At 39.0% G+C, this 17,750-nt stretch overlaps 1 protein-coding gene across 6 annotated transcripts; it reads right to left on the reverse strand.

Moving 5' to 3' along the window:
* Positions 1–194: 194 nt before the first annotated feature.
* Positions 195–16,805, reverse strand: Pcmtd2 (protein-L-isoaspartate (D-aspartate) O-methyltransferase domain containing 2). 6 transcript variants are annotated; one of them, XM_027420044.2, is made up of 7 exons: positions 16,694–16,805; positions 12,231–12,361; positions 11,786–12,116; positions 10,109–10,211; positions 9,093–9,264; positions 5,690–5,813; positions 195–2,413 (listed from the first exon to the last, which is right to left on the reverse strand). In XM_027420044.2, exons 3-7 carry the CDS (start codon positions 12,090–12,092, stop codon positions 2,313–2,315), a joined length of 807 nt encoding a protein of 268 aa, XP_027275845.1. In that variant the 5' UTR covers positions 12,093–12,116; positions 12,231–12,361; positions 16,694–16,805; the 3' UTR covers positions 195–2,312. The 6 variants fall into 6 exon arrangements, with proteins under 6 accessions (XP_027275845.1, XP_027275839.1, XP_035303056.1 ...); XM_027420038.2 differs by having other exon boundaries at positions 195–2,777; XM_035447165.1 differs by lacking the exon at positions 16,694–16,805 and adding an exon at positions 13,172–13,345 and having other exon boundaries at positions 195–2,777.
* Positions 16,806–17,750: the final 945 nt, after the last annotated feature.

A 17,750-nucleotide genomic window follows, 5' to 3' on the forward strand; every position in this document is an offset into this window, starting at 1 on the left:
TTCTACCTTTGGGGTGGCATCTGATAAACTCACTTTTACATATGTTGGATATGCCAACACTAGAGTGTTTTAGGGACAGAAAAACTGACATTTGAAAAGTATACAAACTGTAATCTCATTAGCCAGACTGGAATTTTAACAAGATGTAAATGTAATCAGGAATCCTATATTAAACACAGAAGCAATGCTGAGAATAAAATGTCTTAACTACTTTTTTATTGATTCATTGAGTTCTCCACGTATTTCATCTCATTGAAAAAAATCAGTGTTTGTAATTTCTTGGATTTTCCACTTTAAGTTGCACATTGGCAAATCTATTTTTATGTATACCTTTGATTCTTACATTAAGACAGAAGTCACATGTTTTAAAAATACCCACTCCTTAAAACATAAGCAGTTTTCAGTGTTGTTTACAATATAGATCCTGAAGACATTTGACTATATTAAGATTTACTAGTCTGAACACAGAATGTGGTACATTATACTGAATTCTGGAAGCAAAGTATGATTACTCACAAGAAAATTCCAATTTTCCCCTGGTTTTACAAAGACCAATCTATTTCTCACATGTTATAACTATATTTAACTGAATTATGGTTTAAAATCACAAAGTCATAACATATAAATACAAAATGCTAAGAAAAGTTTAACATATAAAGGAAAAATGTCTTATGCATTGTAATTTTTAAAAATCCAGCATAAAGGCAAATGTGGCTTTTCAAAAATGCAGCCTATGTTCAATCACAAGAAAAAAATTCAGTCAAGCCACCTAATATACAGACTTCACAAATTTATTTAAATTTATGTCCAAAATTTTCCAGGTAACATAAAAGTCTACCTAACAATTAGAGTTAACATCAACAAAGATCTACAAACTACAAACACTTGCAAGTCAAGTTAGAGCATGCATTTCTCTCTGAAAGAAAAGAAGTCCGACTTGGAGTTAAAAGACAGGTAAAAACAACTATGAACTTTCTTTAAATAGCTTATATTTAAAGTAATGGAAGTGTACATTATATTTATAATGTAGGGCAATGTATGTTTTGCCAGCTATACATGCAGACTATACTGTGTGGTAAAGTGATTCAACTAACTTTAAAAAGACAGAGAAAAAAAAGATGTAAAATGTCCATTTAAACTAGAGAAATCACAGACCAAACCTCTCCCTGCAAGTCATGTGAGGCTAACCTGAAAATAAATCATAAAATTTCAGTACTTAATCCTAAATTAACACTCTAATTTGAGTTTAATATTAACAATTTACACTATTCTTTTCTTTGGGTTAAAAAAATTTTTTTAAGAGCCAGCTTTTGGAATCAGCAATGTAACTTCAAATCCTGCCCTCTGACAGCCAGAAAGGTTGCTTAAAAAAAAAAAATCGATAGTTCTCAACACCAATGGCCTGGAGATAATAAATTTCACAAGTCACTGAGTTAAACTGCTCTAATGCAATGGAGCTAGTAAAATACATACATCTGTTCTTAAGAAAATTTACAAAACTAACAATTTTTCTCCAGAATTATAAAAGATAAAAATCTATGAATTGGTACTCTAATATGATCACAGAAAGATAGCAAACAAAGCCGAGAAGCATGGGCTGTCTGTAACACCCTGCAGTCTCTCCACCTGCTCTGAAAATTCCCATTTAAATACCTTAGAAACCTGTTGTGGTCTTTGCAATTCAGCAAGTAGCTTATTACTCACACATTTTTTTTTTCTTAAGTAAGAAAAACTTGTTTTCCTTTTAGAATATCCTACAAGAGATTACTTGATGGTAGTTCCTATAAAGTAACAGAAGTTATGGGGGCAGGGGTCAACTGCTCAGAAGTCTTTGGAAATTCCAGAAAGACATCTGGAAGTGTTATATTTTATTCTTACTCCTGCATCTCATTTTCTTTTCCTTTTAAAAATTCCAGTTGATATTTCACATAAGATTTGATTAACTGATTAAAATAAAGGGAGGCTTTCCAACATTTCCCAACCTAGAAAACGACAAAAGTCAGATGAACTCAGTGCCAGCAATAGACTCATGACATAAAATTCAAACTGAGTGGTATGTCACACCCAAAGAAGATGTCATACCTTTACAGACGTGCCCCTTGCTTCAACAGGATCCAATACAATTCAGTTCCAGCCTCAATGTATAAGTTTGTCTGCACAAGGAGCAGACATCATGCAGTTCCCAATGAGTTCAAATTACAGTAGAGCCAACAAGATGTGCACCCCACCCCACCCCCACTACTGAGGAAAATAATTCTATGAAGTTTCTTGTTAGATTGTGCTTAAATAAATCACACCATTGCATGAAAGTTTTAGAGAATAGTCAGGAACCAATACAAGGAAACGAGACGTGTACCTGGCCAGCAGTTTGCTCTGGGTATCCTGGTCCCACTCTCCCACCGCTCACTTTTCCCTGTAATACAGCAGATAGTACTTCAGGGGGTCAGGCAATGGGAGGCGCAATACCCTCTGGCGAAGGAAGTTTACTGGTGGCTCAGGCTTGGCCTCCCGTAAGGTCCTCTCTGCCACTTCCCGCCGATCCTCCTCTGCATCCTCATAGCTGGTGTCATCAGAGGGATTGGAAATTCGACTGGCAAAGACCTCTTTGTCCAAAAAGACAATGGTCTCCATTCGCCGGCGACGAAGTCGCCTTCTTTTAAACATAGGTGTGCTCTTCAGTCCACCTCCTCTGGTGGCTTCCTGGCGCATAGCCCTCTTGATGCTGCCACGGATAGCAAGACGGGCCAGGTCCTGCAGGCTGCGCACGGCCAGTGGTGCTGTGGACAGGGGCAGAGCCTGTGGGCACGGGCAGGGCCAACCCCACACCTAACTTGCTGGAAGCATTTCACAGAAGGGGAGCATTCTAACAAAATATGCAACCAGTGGTCTACTCTGTGCCACATTTCTTTCTCAAAGGACATATCCACATATACTAATTCTTAACTCTGAAAAGAAAAGAAATACTGTCTAGCCAATCAGTCAGCAGCAGAATTTGAAACCTTAGGGTTTGTTCTTGAAGACTAGTTTATAACTAAATTTACTCTGCTCAATGACATAATAGCACCCACTGAACAATACAGTAATCTACATTTCTAACATCCTTTTACCTATTGTAATAGTTTCCCAGTAAGTTATAAATTAAATATTTTGTTAAAGTAGACAAGTGAAAATCTAAAACCATTTTAAGAAAAACAAAACTTCCAAAGCACACCAAAGGAAAAAAATTTGGAAGCCAAACACAACTTTAAGCTAATAATAAACAACATAATGGTAATAATGATTTTTCTCAAAGTAAAAGGAATTAGAGACCATGGGTTTAAATACATTAAACAGAAAAATCTAAATCCCTTTTCCCCTCCAGTACACATAACCTTCTCCAAACAAGAGGCCACTCTATAAAGAGGACTCTGGTGTTATCTGCAGCATTTGCTACCTAAATCATAACCTCCTACCTAGAAACCACCAATATCCTCTGCCCTGAAGAAATGCAAGTCTGTAGACCAGGTTCTAACAACAAACAGTACCTCCTCCCTCTTTCAGAGGCACCAATCTTTCCCTCTTGTCCTCTGTCCATGAGGACACCGGGTTGTGCTCTCTCTCCAGGATGTTTCTGCAGTACTTTACCTGCACCCTACCATGTAGCTCAACAACAAATGACCTGTGGTATATTCTGCTCTCACTAAATTCAAGAAAGATTAGTTTTAGAACCTCTGCAATTCAGCTGTTTCCCCAAAATGCTAAAAAAAAAAAAAAAAAAAAAAAAAAAAAAAAAAAAAAAAAAAAAAAAAAACAGTCCCTCACTGGCCATTGGGCTCCCAAGCATCGAACTTTCTTTTAGAACCACCAGAATAGCTGATTCAGTTCATAACCCTTCTTTATGGCTTCTCTTCCTTGGGCCTTGTGACATTCCCAAAGGCTCCAGTGTCCACTCCACTCCTCCCTCAGTATGACTGATCCTTGGTTTTACATCTATTTGGTGACTTTAAGTAATTCAGGCCATTTCCCCAAGTTGAATTTTAGTCCCAATCAAGCACAGGTGCTACTACAATACCTTGGGCTCTCCTGTTCTTCCTCAGAGAGGTCATGTGACCCTGAACCCTTCCTGCTCAGGCTGATGTAGCCTCAATCTTTGTCTCTTGTCTGATGGGGGAAACCCTATCAACTTCCTGCCTGACTTGTTGCCTCTAACCTGCATACACGCACTTAGGGGGATGCTTCAGGCAGCGCAAGTACATGTTCGAGCTGTTTGGTATTGTTGTGGGCTGGCTTTGCTATAAGGTTTCTCTTATTTATTCCCTTGGTCTCATAAAAATCGGTGATCTAGGAAAATCTGGAAAGATAGAAACTGCAAATATCCTACCCAACCAATCTTTTTAGTAATGCTAACCAAATCACATGAATGTTTATCACTCAACATTCACAGTGAGCATCTCAGGAGGCAATACATATCCAGGCTTGACAAGCCCTCATACAAAAACACTCATTTTAAACAGTATCTTCAAAGTCTTCCAAACTCAGCCACTGTGCCAGAAGATGGTACACTTCCTTATCACAGGCCACATTTGTTTATAGAACAAAATTTCAGAGCACCAGTCTGACAATTTCACCTTCCAAATGACTGACATGCACAGCATCTTCAATAACATCTAAAGCTCTCCACAGCCATACAATGAATTAAAACCCAAACTACATATATTTTCCAACACACCCCACAATGACTATACCATGGAGTGTGTATCTCTAACTTTCCCCTGGTTCTCCTAATACCTTTCTACTACTCCTCTCTTAAATCTTGAGGATTTCTCACCCTCAAAATCAAGCACAACATAACATCATCTTCTACATACCTTGCCTAGTCTCTCTAAACTTCTTTTTATGTTTCACTGTTGTTACTGACTTTCATGACACGCAAAGTAAGACAATTTGTTAAATGACTATCACAAATTGAAGTGTTTTATAAAAAAATTCACCAAAATGTATTTGTTTTAGAACTATATGATAATTCACATTCCTATTCTATTTTTCTCCCTCTCTCCCCTTTTCCCCTCCCCCTCCTCCCTCCCTCCATCCCCCCTCTCTCTCTCACACACACACATTTTCCAAATGTTTTAAATGATCAGAAAGTATGATGAATAGTCTTCACTTGGAAATCCTAAATCCTCATCACTTTGCAATCCTATTTCTGTGAGCTGTTTAAAATATAAAACATCAGGATAAATGTCACCCTACATTAGCTCCACACTGAATCTGCATCTTGCAGATATAAACACAAAGGTTTACAGCATGTGAAGCGACACCAAATTTCCCAGCAACATAGCAGAACAGGCTCCTCACCCGTGTTGCTTAAAGAAGCATGAGACAGGTACTGTGAGGAAAAGAGGAATGTGCATAGGTACCACTACACATCGCCAGTGGGCAAGGCAAACTGCCTGAAATTCCCACATGGCAAAATTAGCTCTTTTGTGAATGTGCTACTTTCAAAAGCATGATCAGCAACAACGCCTTATAGATTTAAAAGAAGACTAAAATAATCTAAGATGGGCTAAATAGAGAAACTTTTTAAATGTCTAACTTGTATAATTTGAGGACTGCAATAGGGGAAGTTAACATTCTCTAATATCAAAGGGTTACTTGTACATTTTGTTTCTATTCTAATAGAGATAAAGCACAGGTAGATGATTATACTCACGTAGCTGGACAAGTCTGGGCTGTCCTGACTCCGAACGGCAGGGTTGGACCAGAGGGGCGAAGGAAACAGCCAGAATCTTTTTTGTTTCCCAAGCAGAAGGGCCTATGCGTGTTATCTTGGTCAACTATCTCAAAGACAAAACAGGAATATCCAAAGGATTTGGTTACTAGACAACTTATATTTAAGTGTAATTGTTTCAATATATGAAATATAAATATGGAATAGCCTGTCTATATAACACCTAATGTTATATGACTTACAATTAACAGAGTATTCTTATGCAAATGCTTAGCATGAACATACTCAAGCTCTTTAACCTACCTTCTGTTTACAAGAATGTGGTGATATATTATTTATGATTTATTAAAGCTTGCCTGAGGGTTCAGAAAGCAGGACGGGGCAAGACAGAAACTTGCATCTACACAAGAATACAAACGATAAGCCAGATAAAGGACTAGAAGAAGAAATAATGAGATGAGGAAGAAAAATTCTTACCAAACAACTTTCTAGGATTCTTCAAAACAGTGGTTGGGGATAAGTTGGGGAGGGTCTGTCCTCAGTAAAAATAACCAAAGATGCACAATAACCCCAATATTTCAACCATAAAGAACCCCAAGTTCTGTGTGCTGCTTTCAGGATTATAGCTACAATGGCATCTGAGGCGCAAGCCAGCTGCACCTGTAACAGCAAGGGAGCAGGAGAGGCCCAAATACCAGATACTACCACCATGTTATGACTTTCAACATAATTGTGTTATTCTGAATACCTAAGCAATTGTCCTTACTCTCACTAACAGCACTTCAGGGGTGCAGTGGGATATGCTAGCAGATACACAGCAATGTAGATCATCAAAGCACTTTATATTATAGGATTAGTACCAAAGAATCCAATTTAACAACAAAGCCTCTGTGTGTTCAATGTGACTAGGACAGTCTGCAAATGGCCTAATAAGTCATAGAATCGATAAGATTATATGCTTATCTTTTCTAAAAACATCTAACCCAGAAAATCATCCAAACTAAGATTCTCTAAAAGGATTAAACAGCACAATTACTAGAAAAATATCTAACGATTAATCATATTCTGAGATAACAGAAAAAACATTTTTTCAGAAAATTTTGAAGGGGTGTGTGTGTGTGTGTGTGTGTGTGTGTGTGTGTGTGTGTGTGTGTGTGTGCACAAGTGCCAGTGCTCTCAAGAGTCCAGTAGAGATCAGCAGAACCCCTAAAGCTGGAGTTACAGACCTTCATGAGTTGCCTGAACTCAGTTCCTCTGTAAGAACAGTATGTTCCTAACTGTTGAGCAATCTCTTCATCACCCAGAAATTTTTTTCTTTTGTTTTGTTTGGTTTCTAATACAGAGTTTGTCTGTGCTTTCCTGGCTGTTCTTGAAGTCGCTCTATAGACCAGGCTGGCCTCGAACTCATAGTTCCACCTGATAAAAGGCAAGCACCACCGCCACCCAGCCACCCAGAAAATTGTTCTTTTGAAAGGATAGTTTCTAGCTAGATTGAACATCAAACATTTAAATATAATATACATGTGATATGTAAGACCGCAAATAAAATCATAAACCTATATTCCATAATTTAGATGAAAATAGTATGAGGATGCCTATTCTCTTCAAGTTAATCTAGAGCTAAAATGATCTCAATCAAAATTAGTGATACTAAAAAACAAACAAAGCCTTATTAGTTACCTCCTTTTGACAAAAAGGCAAATTACTTAGAAAATTAATAAGCAAACATCAATAAAACCAAAATTTATCCTGAATGTCTTACATAATGTATACTTTAGGAGGACCAAATCAGTAATAAGCAGTTTTCTCTTTATCAAAGTTAACCAGCACCTAAATACAGAAAAGATGAAGGAATTTAAATGTATTATTCTATAGTTCTTAATGAAACAATGGATCAGGCTACTATCATTCTATAAGGGTGAGTCAACAGAGAAGCTGCTGTGCCTATATACTTAAATAGCATGTGTCCCCTATATCCAAGGTTTTTACATTCAAGCAACTGTATACCAAAAATATTCAAAAAGTAAATTGTGTACTACTGAACATGTACAGACTTTCTGCTTGCAATTATTCCCTAAAGGATCTGAGGCATCTCCATATTTTGTCATCATGAGTGGAAGACAGTGGTCTTAGAATAAATCCTTTGTTTACTGAGGGCAAATGTCTATTTTTAATACATAGCTTATATTCTTGTGTTCTCCTCCATCAAAATATGACAAAGGTAAACTCTACCAAGCCTCTAGATCTAATTACCAATAGGTAGAAAATATAAAGGACAGAAGAACATGCATCTGTGGACTGCAAAATCCAGGGTGTACTAGGAAAATACTATGAATACATAGCTTATATTCTTGTGTTCTCCTCCATCAAAATATGACAAAGGTAAACTCTACCAAGCCTCTAGATCTAATTACCAATAGGTAGAAAATATAAAGGACAGAAGAACATGCATCTGTGGACTGCAAAATCCAGGGTGTACTAGGAAAATACTATGAGACCAATAACCTACTCCCCTTTGAACAAATCAGTTGTAAAAAAAAAAATGAAAAAGAAAACCAATAGATTACAAAATAAGAAGGACTAGGAAAATAGCTCAGTTGATAAAGTGCTTGTTATGCAAACAGGAGAACCAGAGTTCCAATCCCCAGCACTCAATTAAACATTAGGCAGATTGTATGCTTCACCTGTAATTCCAACACTAAGAAGGTTGGAGAACAATTCCCTGAGATAGGGAGTCCTCAGAGAAAGGTGGCTAGCTAGATTAGCCAAATTAGTAAACTCTGGGTGCAAGTGAGAAATCCTGCCTCAATACATAAGGTGGAAAGCAATCAAAGAAGACGCCAGATGTCAATTCTCTGGCAGATATGTGCACCCACACACATGTGAACACCCATACATAAACACACACATCTAAGAGAGATACCAATTAAGCAGCAAAATGATGTAGATTCAAAATTAAATGACTTAAAATTACATTCATGAACTCTTTTAAGTAAAGCACTGTAAGTTACAAGTCAGTCTACACATACACAAAAATTTGAAAAGGGGGAAATATGTAAAATACTTTCCATCAAAGTATTGAACAAGTGTACAAGACAACAACAACAACAAAGGGAGCTGGGGTAAAGATGAAGATAAGGAAGAAGAAAGAGAAGGGAAGGGGAAAATGGGGAGAAGGAAAGAAAAAAACCAGAAAGAAGAACAAATATAAGAGAGAAAAGAGGTAAGGGAAGGTTCACACTCAACACCTAGGGTATGGAAGACCTAGGCATATCCACACCTGTCCTCTGTTAATAAAACAGCAGAAGCTACTGCAAAAAAATAGTACATATAAACTGACTTTGAAGGAGAGTGTGCACAACATCAGCTGTGTAGTGAACCTGACCTTCTCTTCCAAGGGCATGACAAGGATCCCTCCAACTTTGAGAAGATTCTTCATGTACTCTTCATGTTCTTTCTGCACTCCAGCTCCACAATACACACGATCATACTGACAACAATCTGGAGCAATCTCCAAGCAATTGCCAGTTACAAAGGAAGGTTCACAGAAGTCAAATCTGCAAGGAAAAAAGTTTTCTGTAACTACATGTGTCATTGCAACAAGTACATAAAACAAATTTATGCTTCCATAGGTTATGTTTTAATTATTTAATCTACCACTACCAGCAAAAAAACTTTTTATTCTCTGAAATTTCCATTTTTAAGAACTTTAGTGGCATATTATAAATGCCAAGAGCTACTTACATAAATTATTCAAAAACAAGCATAACCGTTTTATTGTGGAAACAATTAGGTTTTGAAAGTTTTCTAAACTGGAGCATGAAAACTGAATAAAGTTTTTGTTTTCTTCTCTTACTATACTGATGAAAAATTAATGGAAAGTATCATAAATTATAAAACAGGAAGCTGGCTGGGAGATGGTGGCCCACACCTTTAATCCCAGCACTTGGGAGGCAGAGGCAGGAGGATCTCTGTAAACCCAATACCATCCTGGTCTGAGTTCCAGGAGAGTCAGAACTGTTAAACAGAGAAACCATGTCTCAAAAAAAAAAAAAAAAAAAAACCTGCTCAGATGTGGTGGTACATGCCTTTAGTCCCAGGACTCAGGAGACAGAGGCAGAAGCAGGTAGTTTCTGTAAATTCATGGCCAGCCTGGTCTACATAGTTCCAAGGCTATGTGAGAATTCCTTGTCTTAAAAACCAGAAAATAAAATAAAAGCCATAAAGCTCTTAAGACTAGAGAATATTAAAATAATTCAGTAATGAGGGTAAGCACACATATAACCTGGGATCATCCAACCATATTTTAACTATGTTTACTAGTATATGTATATTAAACAGGGTTTTTCTATCTATAATTAACACCCTTAGTTTGAACAAATGGGTAACATCTGACCATACTTGTCAAAACTGTCACTTGTTCTGATGAAGACATCCAGCTTCTGCTTCGCATACTCAGTTACATCTGAATGAAGCTCTACCCCATGGTTCACACCAAAAGGACCTGAAAGGGTTGAAAATAACGAAGCTCTTAGAATGAGGAAAAGAACCATTGCTCATTTGTTTTCTGTACTTTACTAATTACAACACAGATAATTATGCAATGTATAATTATAGAAACTCATGAGGTTTTAAGGTCTCAGCATATCTGTGGCTCCAAATCACTCAAGGGAGTCTTTCAATATATAGTATAGTTTCCATTCATTAACACAGTATTTGTCTTGATGCCTGGGCTTCTCAAACATTAAAAGAATAATGTGCAAATTGGGAAAAAAAAGCTATAGCAGTAGTTTTAGCAACAAATTTAAAAAGAAACCTATATTTACAAATAAAACTTGTATTAGGCTTTATCTATATTTCACAGCACTTTCATTACCACTACTGGCAGTATCGAGTGCCACAGTGTCTCCAGGCTTACTTTTTTCATAGGGACTAAGGGGTGTGTGTGAGTGTGTGTGTGTGTGTGTGTGTGTGTGTGTGTGTGTGTGTGTGTGTTGGCAAAGATCAATATCAGGTATCTTTCACTCCCCAAGTTACTGTTTGAGACAGAGTCCCACTGGGCTAAACTGGCTGACCAAACAAGCCCCTAGAATCCTATCTCTGTATTGCAGCACTGAGATTACAGGCATACACTGCTGCACCTGGTTTTTTACATGTGTTCTGGGAATTTAAACTCAGGTGTTCATGATTGTACATTTACCCACTGAGCTATCTCCTCAGATCCTCATGCTCTTTTCATTAGCATTTATAATCTAGGTGGCTTTATCTATTTTCCCCCAGCAAAAACTACTTCCTTAGCCAAGGTAGAATTTTTCAGGTAAAATCAGGGAAGTCACAGGAATGATAAGTAAACTGGGCCTATGTCCTTTTCTCAAAGCATGCAAAGCATGGAAACCAAGTCTCAATCAAAAACAAATTAAGATTAAAAATCATTTCAATTGAGAAGAAAAACAAGCAACATTTAAAAAGTCTTTGCCCCAATATGCAATTTACACAAGTCAGGAATTCAATAACTCTTTGGCTAACAATCCTGATAACAATATCAGAAATAGCCATATTTACAATACATTCTTACAACTTGTAGAGAAAATAGCCTAAATAACTTCAAATATGATAACCTAAGAAATCCCATTCATCTCTGAAAATTCCTTAAAAATACATAAACTTATTACTCTCAGTAGTGAACAACAAAACAGAAACTGGTACAAAGAACTTCAACTATTGAAGGATTTTAATGATTAATGATTCAGTGGGAAAAAAAAGAGCAAAAGACTGATTAGATTAAGAAATTACATAAACTCAAGATTTATACATCTTTGCTGTTTTCCATCATTCAAAGCAGAATGCAGCAGTACAGGAAGAGGAGACAAAGAAAAAGAATCCCCCTCCCCCTTACAGCTCAGGGCCCACAGGCAGACATCATCCAGTCATCCCTCATCTAGTAGCTAAGTTTCAGGCAACTGATAGGAGTCCATGGTCTCCACCAAGGGATACAAACCAGCCTACTACATTTACTATCTAAACTGATACCACACTGTACTAAGGTGGAGGAGACTCAAGCTCTGTATCCACACTCACCTAGAATGAGGCCCACCATGGAGCTGAGGTAGCCAGTACCACTGCCCAAGTTGAGAAATGAAAGCCCAGGCTGCAGATCCAGAGCCTCCATCACCTCCGAGTAGATGCATGGGGCTGAGAGATGAATGTTTCCATGCTTCCACGCCAAGTCTTTGTATGCATTTTCTTTAAATTCTTCAAGATAATAATCTGCTCGATCGATAGCTCGGAAAGCCTGCTCTACTAAGTCCGTCCGGATGTACTGGGCTTCCTTCAAATTATCAATGAGCTCATCGTTGTCCTCACCAGCACTCACAGCACCGCCCATGTTCAAGATTACAATCAAGCAAGACTACAATTAAAATTTTAATAACTATTTACATTAAAGGCAAGAGCAAAATAATAAAAGCTTCAAACACATGCTATTCTAAATTCTGAATTCTGAATGTAATAAAGACAGGAGTACCTTTTTGTCAATAACTACTTCACCCTCCAAAGATGCTGGTATTGGGAGTAGGGATTACAGGGCCAAAAGAATGGTTCAGGGGTAAAGAACTTGCCACACAAAGCCAATAACCTTAGTTCACTCCACAGAACCTACATAAAGATGAGAGGAAAAAACCAACGTTAATGGGTTGTCCTCTGATCTCATCCACAAATTGGCATGTGTGAGCCCACACACACCATATTTTTAATTATAAAAAAGATATCCTAGTTCCAATAGAAATTTAGGCGAACAACAAATAATAGGCCATTTGATGTTTAACTGCTTCAATTTTCAATTTTTTTTAATTTATTATTTGGAGTGTACGTATACTGGCCCATGTGCACCATAAAACACAAGTGGAGGTCAGAGGACAATTTGAAGGAGTGATCCCTAGGGATCCTAGGAATTAAACTTAGATTCTTTAGCCTGGATTTCAGGTACCTTTACCCACTAAGCCATCCTGAAATTAAAATTTAATGGCACCCCAATGATAACTAGACCACTACATCTCAACATACACACAAACTCACCCACAACAAGCAATCCAACCAACCTACTGATTTGGTTACTCTGATGTTTAAATTTTAGGTAAATATATCCACAAAACTTTCTTCCCAAATAGAACACATTGTGAAAAACAACTTATTGTAACAAACATTAAATCAGTTTCAAGGCTAGAGTTTAGCAGTAGAAGTGGTCACAGCCAGAACTTTGTGTTCTACTTCCACAGAGCTTCCCCTTGCTCTTTATGAAGTACACTCTTAACTTTACCTACAGTATCTTGGGGAAGAAAACATCCCGTTTAGGTCCAATTACTAAAATACAATATGCCCTGATCAATGCACAGAAAATATTTTTTACCTTGGAGGTCTTTTTCTTCCTAGAAAAAGAAAAATATTCCCCCCAAGTTTTATACTGACCTCAGGTGAGTTTTCCAAACTAATGGCTTTATTTCTTATAAGATGGTGATGCGGATATAAACTGCTGAAGACTATGAAACCACAAGAAGATTTGTAGACTTTCTGAATCAAAACAGCCCCCTGTTCAGGAGTTCAAGGTCATCTTCAGTGAGTTCCAGGTCAGCATGGACTATATAAGAACCTGTCTCAAGCTGGATGGTGGTGGCACATGCCTTTAATCACACCACTCAAGTGGAAGAGACAGGTGGATCCCTGTGAGTTCAGGGCCAGCCTGGTCTACAGAGTGAGTTCCAGGATAGCCAGGGCTACACAGAGAAACCCTGTCTTAAAAAAAGGAAACAAAAAAGGATTCTATCTTGAACAATAACAATAAAAGTGCTATGGTCCCTCTCCCCTCACAGTCTTCTATCTCAAACACTGGAGACAATCCCTGTACACACCCATGTGCACAACTAGTAACAGCACTGCTGGAGAACTCAGCCTAAGAATGAAAAACTACCACTCTGGTATCTTACAACAGGTGAAAAACTATGTCTTGATACAGATTTGTTTTATTTTATGATGAAATATTCCATCTTCATAATCAGGACAAAAAGTATTTTCAAACCATGGTTCAATTATTAAAATTTTATCTACTTTTAAAGTAGATTCAGAGCCCTTGTCCACAGCAGTAACTAGTCCTTAGTGCTAATAAGGTTGGCCTTAATCTTGAATAAGCTACTTAGTTCTACTGCTACACTATCTAGCAGAGGCATCTTAAAATATGGGACACCAAATGAAAATAGAGTAATGTATTTATATGCTTACAGGCCAATTTAGGAAAGGACCTTTAAAAAACACATATCTTACTGTATCAAGAAAGCCATCCTCTTATCCTTAATATATTCTGTCAACTCCAGCACAGTTCTACTAGTCTCCAGCAGGTACCACAAACCATGTTAGATATATTTCATTTAGTACTAGATAATCCATATTTAAAAAAAAACAGAATTTCAGTAAAAACAGCAACCATCTTTCTATGTTGCCATCCACCAGTCAGCACTACATTAAACATCTAAAGGAGAGGCGGGCTTAGTTACTGAACTGCTCACAGTCACAGACAGCAAGAAGAGCTGTGGTGAAACCCAGCACTGTCTGAACTGCTCACAGTCACAGACAGCAAGAGGAGCTGTGGTGAAACCCAGCACTGTCTAGCCAAAGACTTTTGTTTTGGCACATCAATGATATAGGTGTTAAAGACTCACATGAGAACAACATTCTCTGTTAATTTATTGTTAATATTTTCATAACCAAGTATAATTTGTGCACTATATTGGTAAACTGCCGTGTGCTGTTTAAGCTTGTTGAAAGTGGATGGTGAAAGCAAGGACTCTAGCATATTTGTTTCCAGTGGTCTCCAAATGTCCTCCAAAATACCTTTTCCTGGGGCTGGATGGGCACCTAATTCCATGATTGGGGAAAGGAAGAGCAAAACAGCCCAGGAGTAAAATACTGTGTCCTTGAGAATGACTAAAAAGTAACCATTTCCAAGACTATTGTTTATTAGATGGTATAAAAATACCTCAGTAGGAACAGGAAGCCAGAAATTCAGGCATGGAAATCTCACCCATGGAAGGAAAGTTGGACTGGGAATGCCTCAACTTCTCCAGTAAGTTTCTACTAGATGATTGTAAGTACCCAATTTGATGTTATCTGCTTCTTGCTATTCTTTTTTTTTTTTTTTTTTAACTGGGAAGCCTCACCTGGGGCTCTCAATCAGAAATCCCAAATGGCTGCCTCAAATGGGACTTTCCCAGATGATTTCTGCTGTTACCTTTTTTTTTGTTCCCTCAAAGCTACTCTAGTCATCTCTCTTGGATGTGAGTACTAAATCTGATTGTGTTTTGCTATCTATCTGTTATATCACTACTCACTAGTCCTTTTACTATTCACTCATTTAAAACAGAAAGCTGTGTAGAGCTATCATAGATCATGCGCCAGATCAGATAATTCTCTAGACTACACAGAACACCAAGGTAGCCCTGTCTGTTGCTATTGTTAGAGAGGAGGTAAACAATAAGAGTCTGAAACTTAATATTAGCTTTGCCTGACAATCTAAAGTCGCCTTGCATGGAAGCATCAATGCTTGCTGCTGACTTGGACATGATCAGTCACCATGTCAAAATTTAAAAAAAAAAAAAAAAAGTCCTCTAACACACTTTGAAACACCCTCACCAAACCAGATAGCATTGCTGCAAGAGAATGCAATACATTCTATTTTCAGGAGGATGTCCTTCCTCACTACACTACATACTTTACTACTTGCTGTAATGCTCATTACACTTCCTACTCAGAAGTGATTAACACAAGCCAACAGAACAAGAGGGCACAGGGAAACATTGAGCAGCAGTAGCACAGGACTCAAAATGGACAAGTGAAGCTGTACTAAGGCAGTTGTTTCTGATCTATGCTGCATTTGGGAAAACTACACAAGCAGGCCCACAGGTACACACCACCACTGCCGGGCTAGACGTCACTACTTAAGTGGATAACTTGCTGGGGAAATGGGTTCCAAACCATCATCCTTACAACAGAATGATGGGAATAACTGAGGCTTCTTACCTTGAAAAACCACAACTCTTGGAGGGTATACATTAAGTGCAAACCATTTGTCGTCTGAATCAATAGTAGTATAGGCTGACTGGGGACAATTCCTACTGTTTTATGCATAGAAAAGCTTTGGAAATACCAGAATTGAAGAAAGATATAAAGAAACGCATTTCTTCTCACAACTCTCCCAGCAAGGTCTCAGTGAGGATGGATGGAGAAAAGCCAGGGCCAGGGGAGAGGCCAAACCCCACCACCTCAGTGGATCCACTTCAAATCTCCTCTCTATATAAACTGGTGCTGAGCCTCTTAAACACCTCCTTCTAGAAAGACAGCCTACCCAACAACGGAATGGAGCCCACCATAGCCATGTCTTCGCTGACAAGAACAGAGACCAACAGTGCAGGCACAAGAGAGCAGAGGGGCAGATACTCAGATGACTGAGCTGGTGGCAGAGGCACAGGCCTAATAAAAAAACAAACAAAGGAACTAGGCCCCTGCAAATTCTCTCCAGCCATTTTAGACCTTTTCCCAGCCAGGTCCATTCTTTTCTCCTCTATAGGATACTCTCCTTTTTTCAAATAACCATCCAAGGTGGAATTTGTTTCAAACCTTGTCAATGCCCGACTTGCCCTTGAGCTAATTGCAAACGTTTTCTGCTTAATCAGAAGTAAGCTGTAGATCTAGAGCAAGCATATCCCAGAGTTAGCAACAGGCAGCCAGGAGGGGGGAGGAGGGAAGGAGGGGGTACGCTAGAGGGGAGGTGCTGGAGGGAGATTTGGTGTGGAGGGTGCTGGGCAGGGAGATGGGGGGGGGGGCAGGCGCTGGGGCTAGAAACTCTCAAAAGATGCTAACAGACACAGACGCTAGAGGACCGGTAACCAGAGCTGGAGAACGGGTACAGAGGGAAGGGCCGAGGGGCAGCAACAGCTCTACCTCGGCGCTTAGTGGCCCTCGGGTTTAGACTCCGACAGCAGTTCTTTGGACGCTTCGGTCGCTTCGCACCGACCTCGGCCGCTGTAAACATCCGCTGCTACCTCTGCGCCTGCGCGCGCTACAGCAGAACTGAGCATGTGCAGTTGGAGGAGCTCTTAAAGGGGCAACAGAGCTGCTCACGAACATGTCTTTCTTGCACACCCTGGTTTGAATGTCTTAGTGGGTCCCTGCGTCAGTGTCCACTACATAGCCTCAGAGTAGGTCCCCGGCCTAGTAATATGAGGGGATGCGGGCGTGTTGGTGGGAAAAACGTCTTTTTTGTCTGCAGGGTTAGGAGAACACACGGAACCTGGAGGTCCCTCTGCTTATGGCCACTCAAGGACACCGCCCTCACAGCCTAAAAGGCAGCACTGGGTGCCCACGTCTGCAGGAGTTACAACACAAATGACTGCCGGCCCTGTTGCTGCCAGACCACCGGGCGCAGGGAATGGCCATCTGCACACTTGCACTTTGCAATGCTTGAGAAGTTCTCCTGGCCACTTCAGAGAAACCAAAAGCTACCTGTCAAGATTGTTGTTCTTCAAGTTTTCAGTGAGAAGCAGAAACCTGTTCTGTATCACTGTGATTGCACACCTCCTCTACACAGTGTGGAGGGTACATGTTGAAGAAAGTAGCGTCAAGACAGAAGGAGCATGGATTTCTGAGTCAGCATCTATAAGAGAGTCACTCAGCCTGCCGTGGATTGTGGTATGAATGAAAAATAAATGATTATACTATTTTTTAAAGTTTGTGTAAGAAGGCAAAAGATCCAAAATAACAGTAACGATGGAAAAGAACAAAAGTATAGGACAGACACCATCTGGTTTCATGACTTACTAGTAAAATTACAGTAATCCAGTGTCATATGGGGGTGGGGATAAATTAATGGTATCGAATACAAAGCCCAAGATAGACCCATACAGATATAGTAAACTCACCACTCACCTTTGATAAATGAATAAACACAATTCAGTGGAGGAAGGATGGTCTTTTAACAAAAGATGCTGGCATTATTACA

The sequence above is a fragment of the Cricetulus griseus genome, chromosome 6, assembly GCF_003668045.3.
Source record: "Cricetulus griseus strain 17A/GY chromosome 6, alternate assembly CriGri-PICRH-1.0, whole genome shotgun sequence".
NCBI lineage: Eukaryota > Metazoa > Chordata > Mammalia > Rodentia > Cricetidae > Cricetulus > Cricetulus griseus.

Excerpts from the sequence above, each read along its gene's own strand:
- Pcmtd2 (XM_027420040.2), bottom strand. The coding sequence starts at position 12,092 with ATGGGCGGTGCTGTGAGTGCTGGTGAGGACAACGATGAGCTCATTGAT. Across the intron at positions 9,265-10,108 it reads ACAAGTGACAGTTTTGACAA|ATTTGACTTCTGTGAACCTT; the intron begins GTATGGTCAGAT and ends TTTTCCTTGCAG. Across the intron at positions 5,814-9,092 it reads TCATGCCCTTGGAAGAGAAG|TTGACCAAGATAACACGCAT; the intron begins GTCAGGTTCACT and ends TCTTTGAGATAG.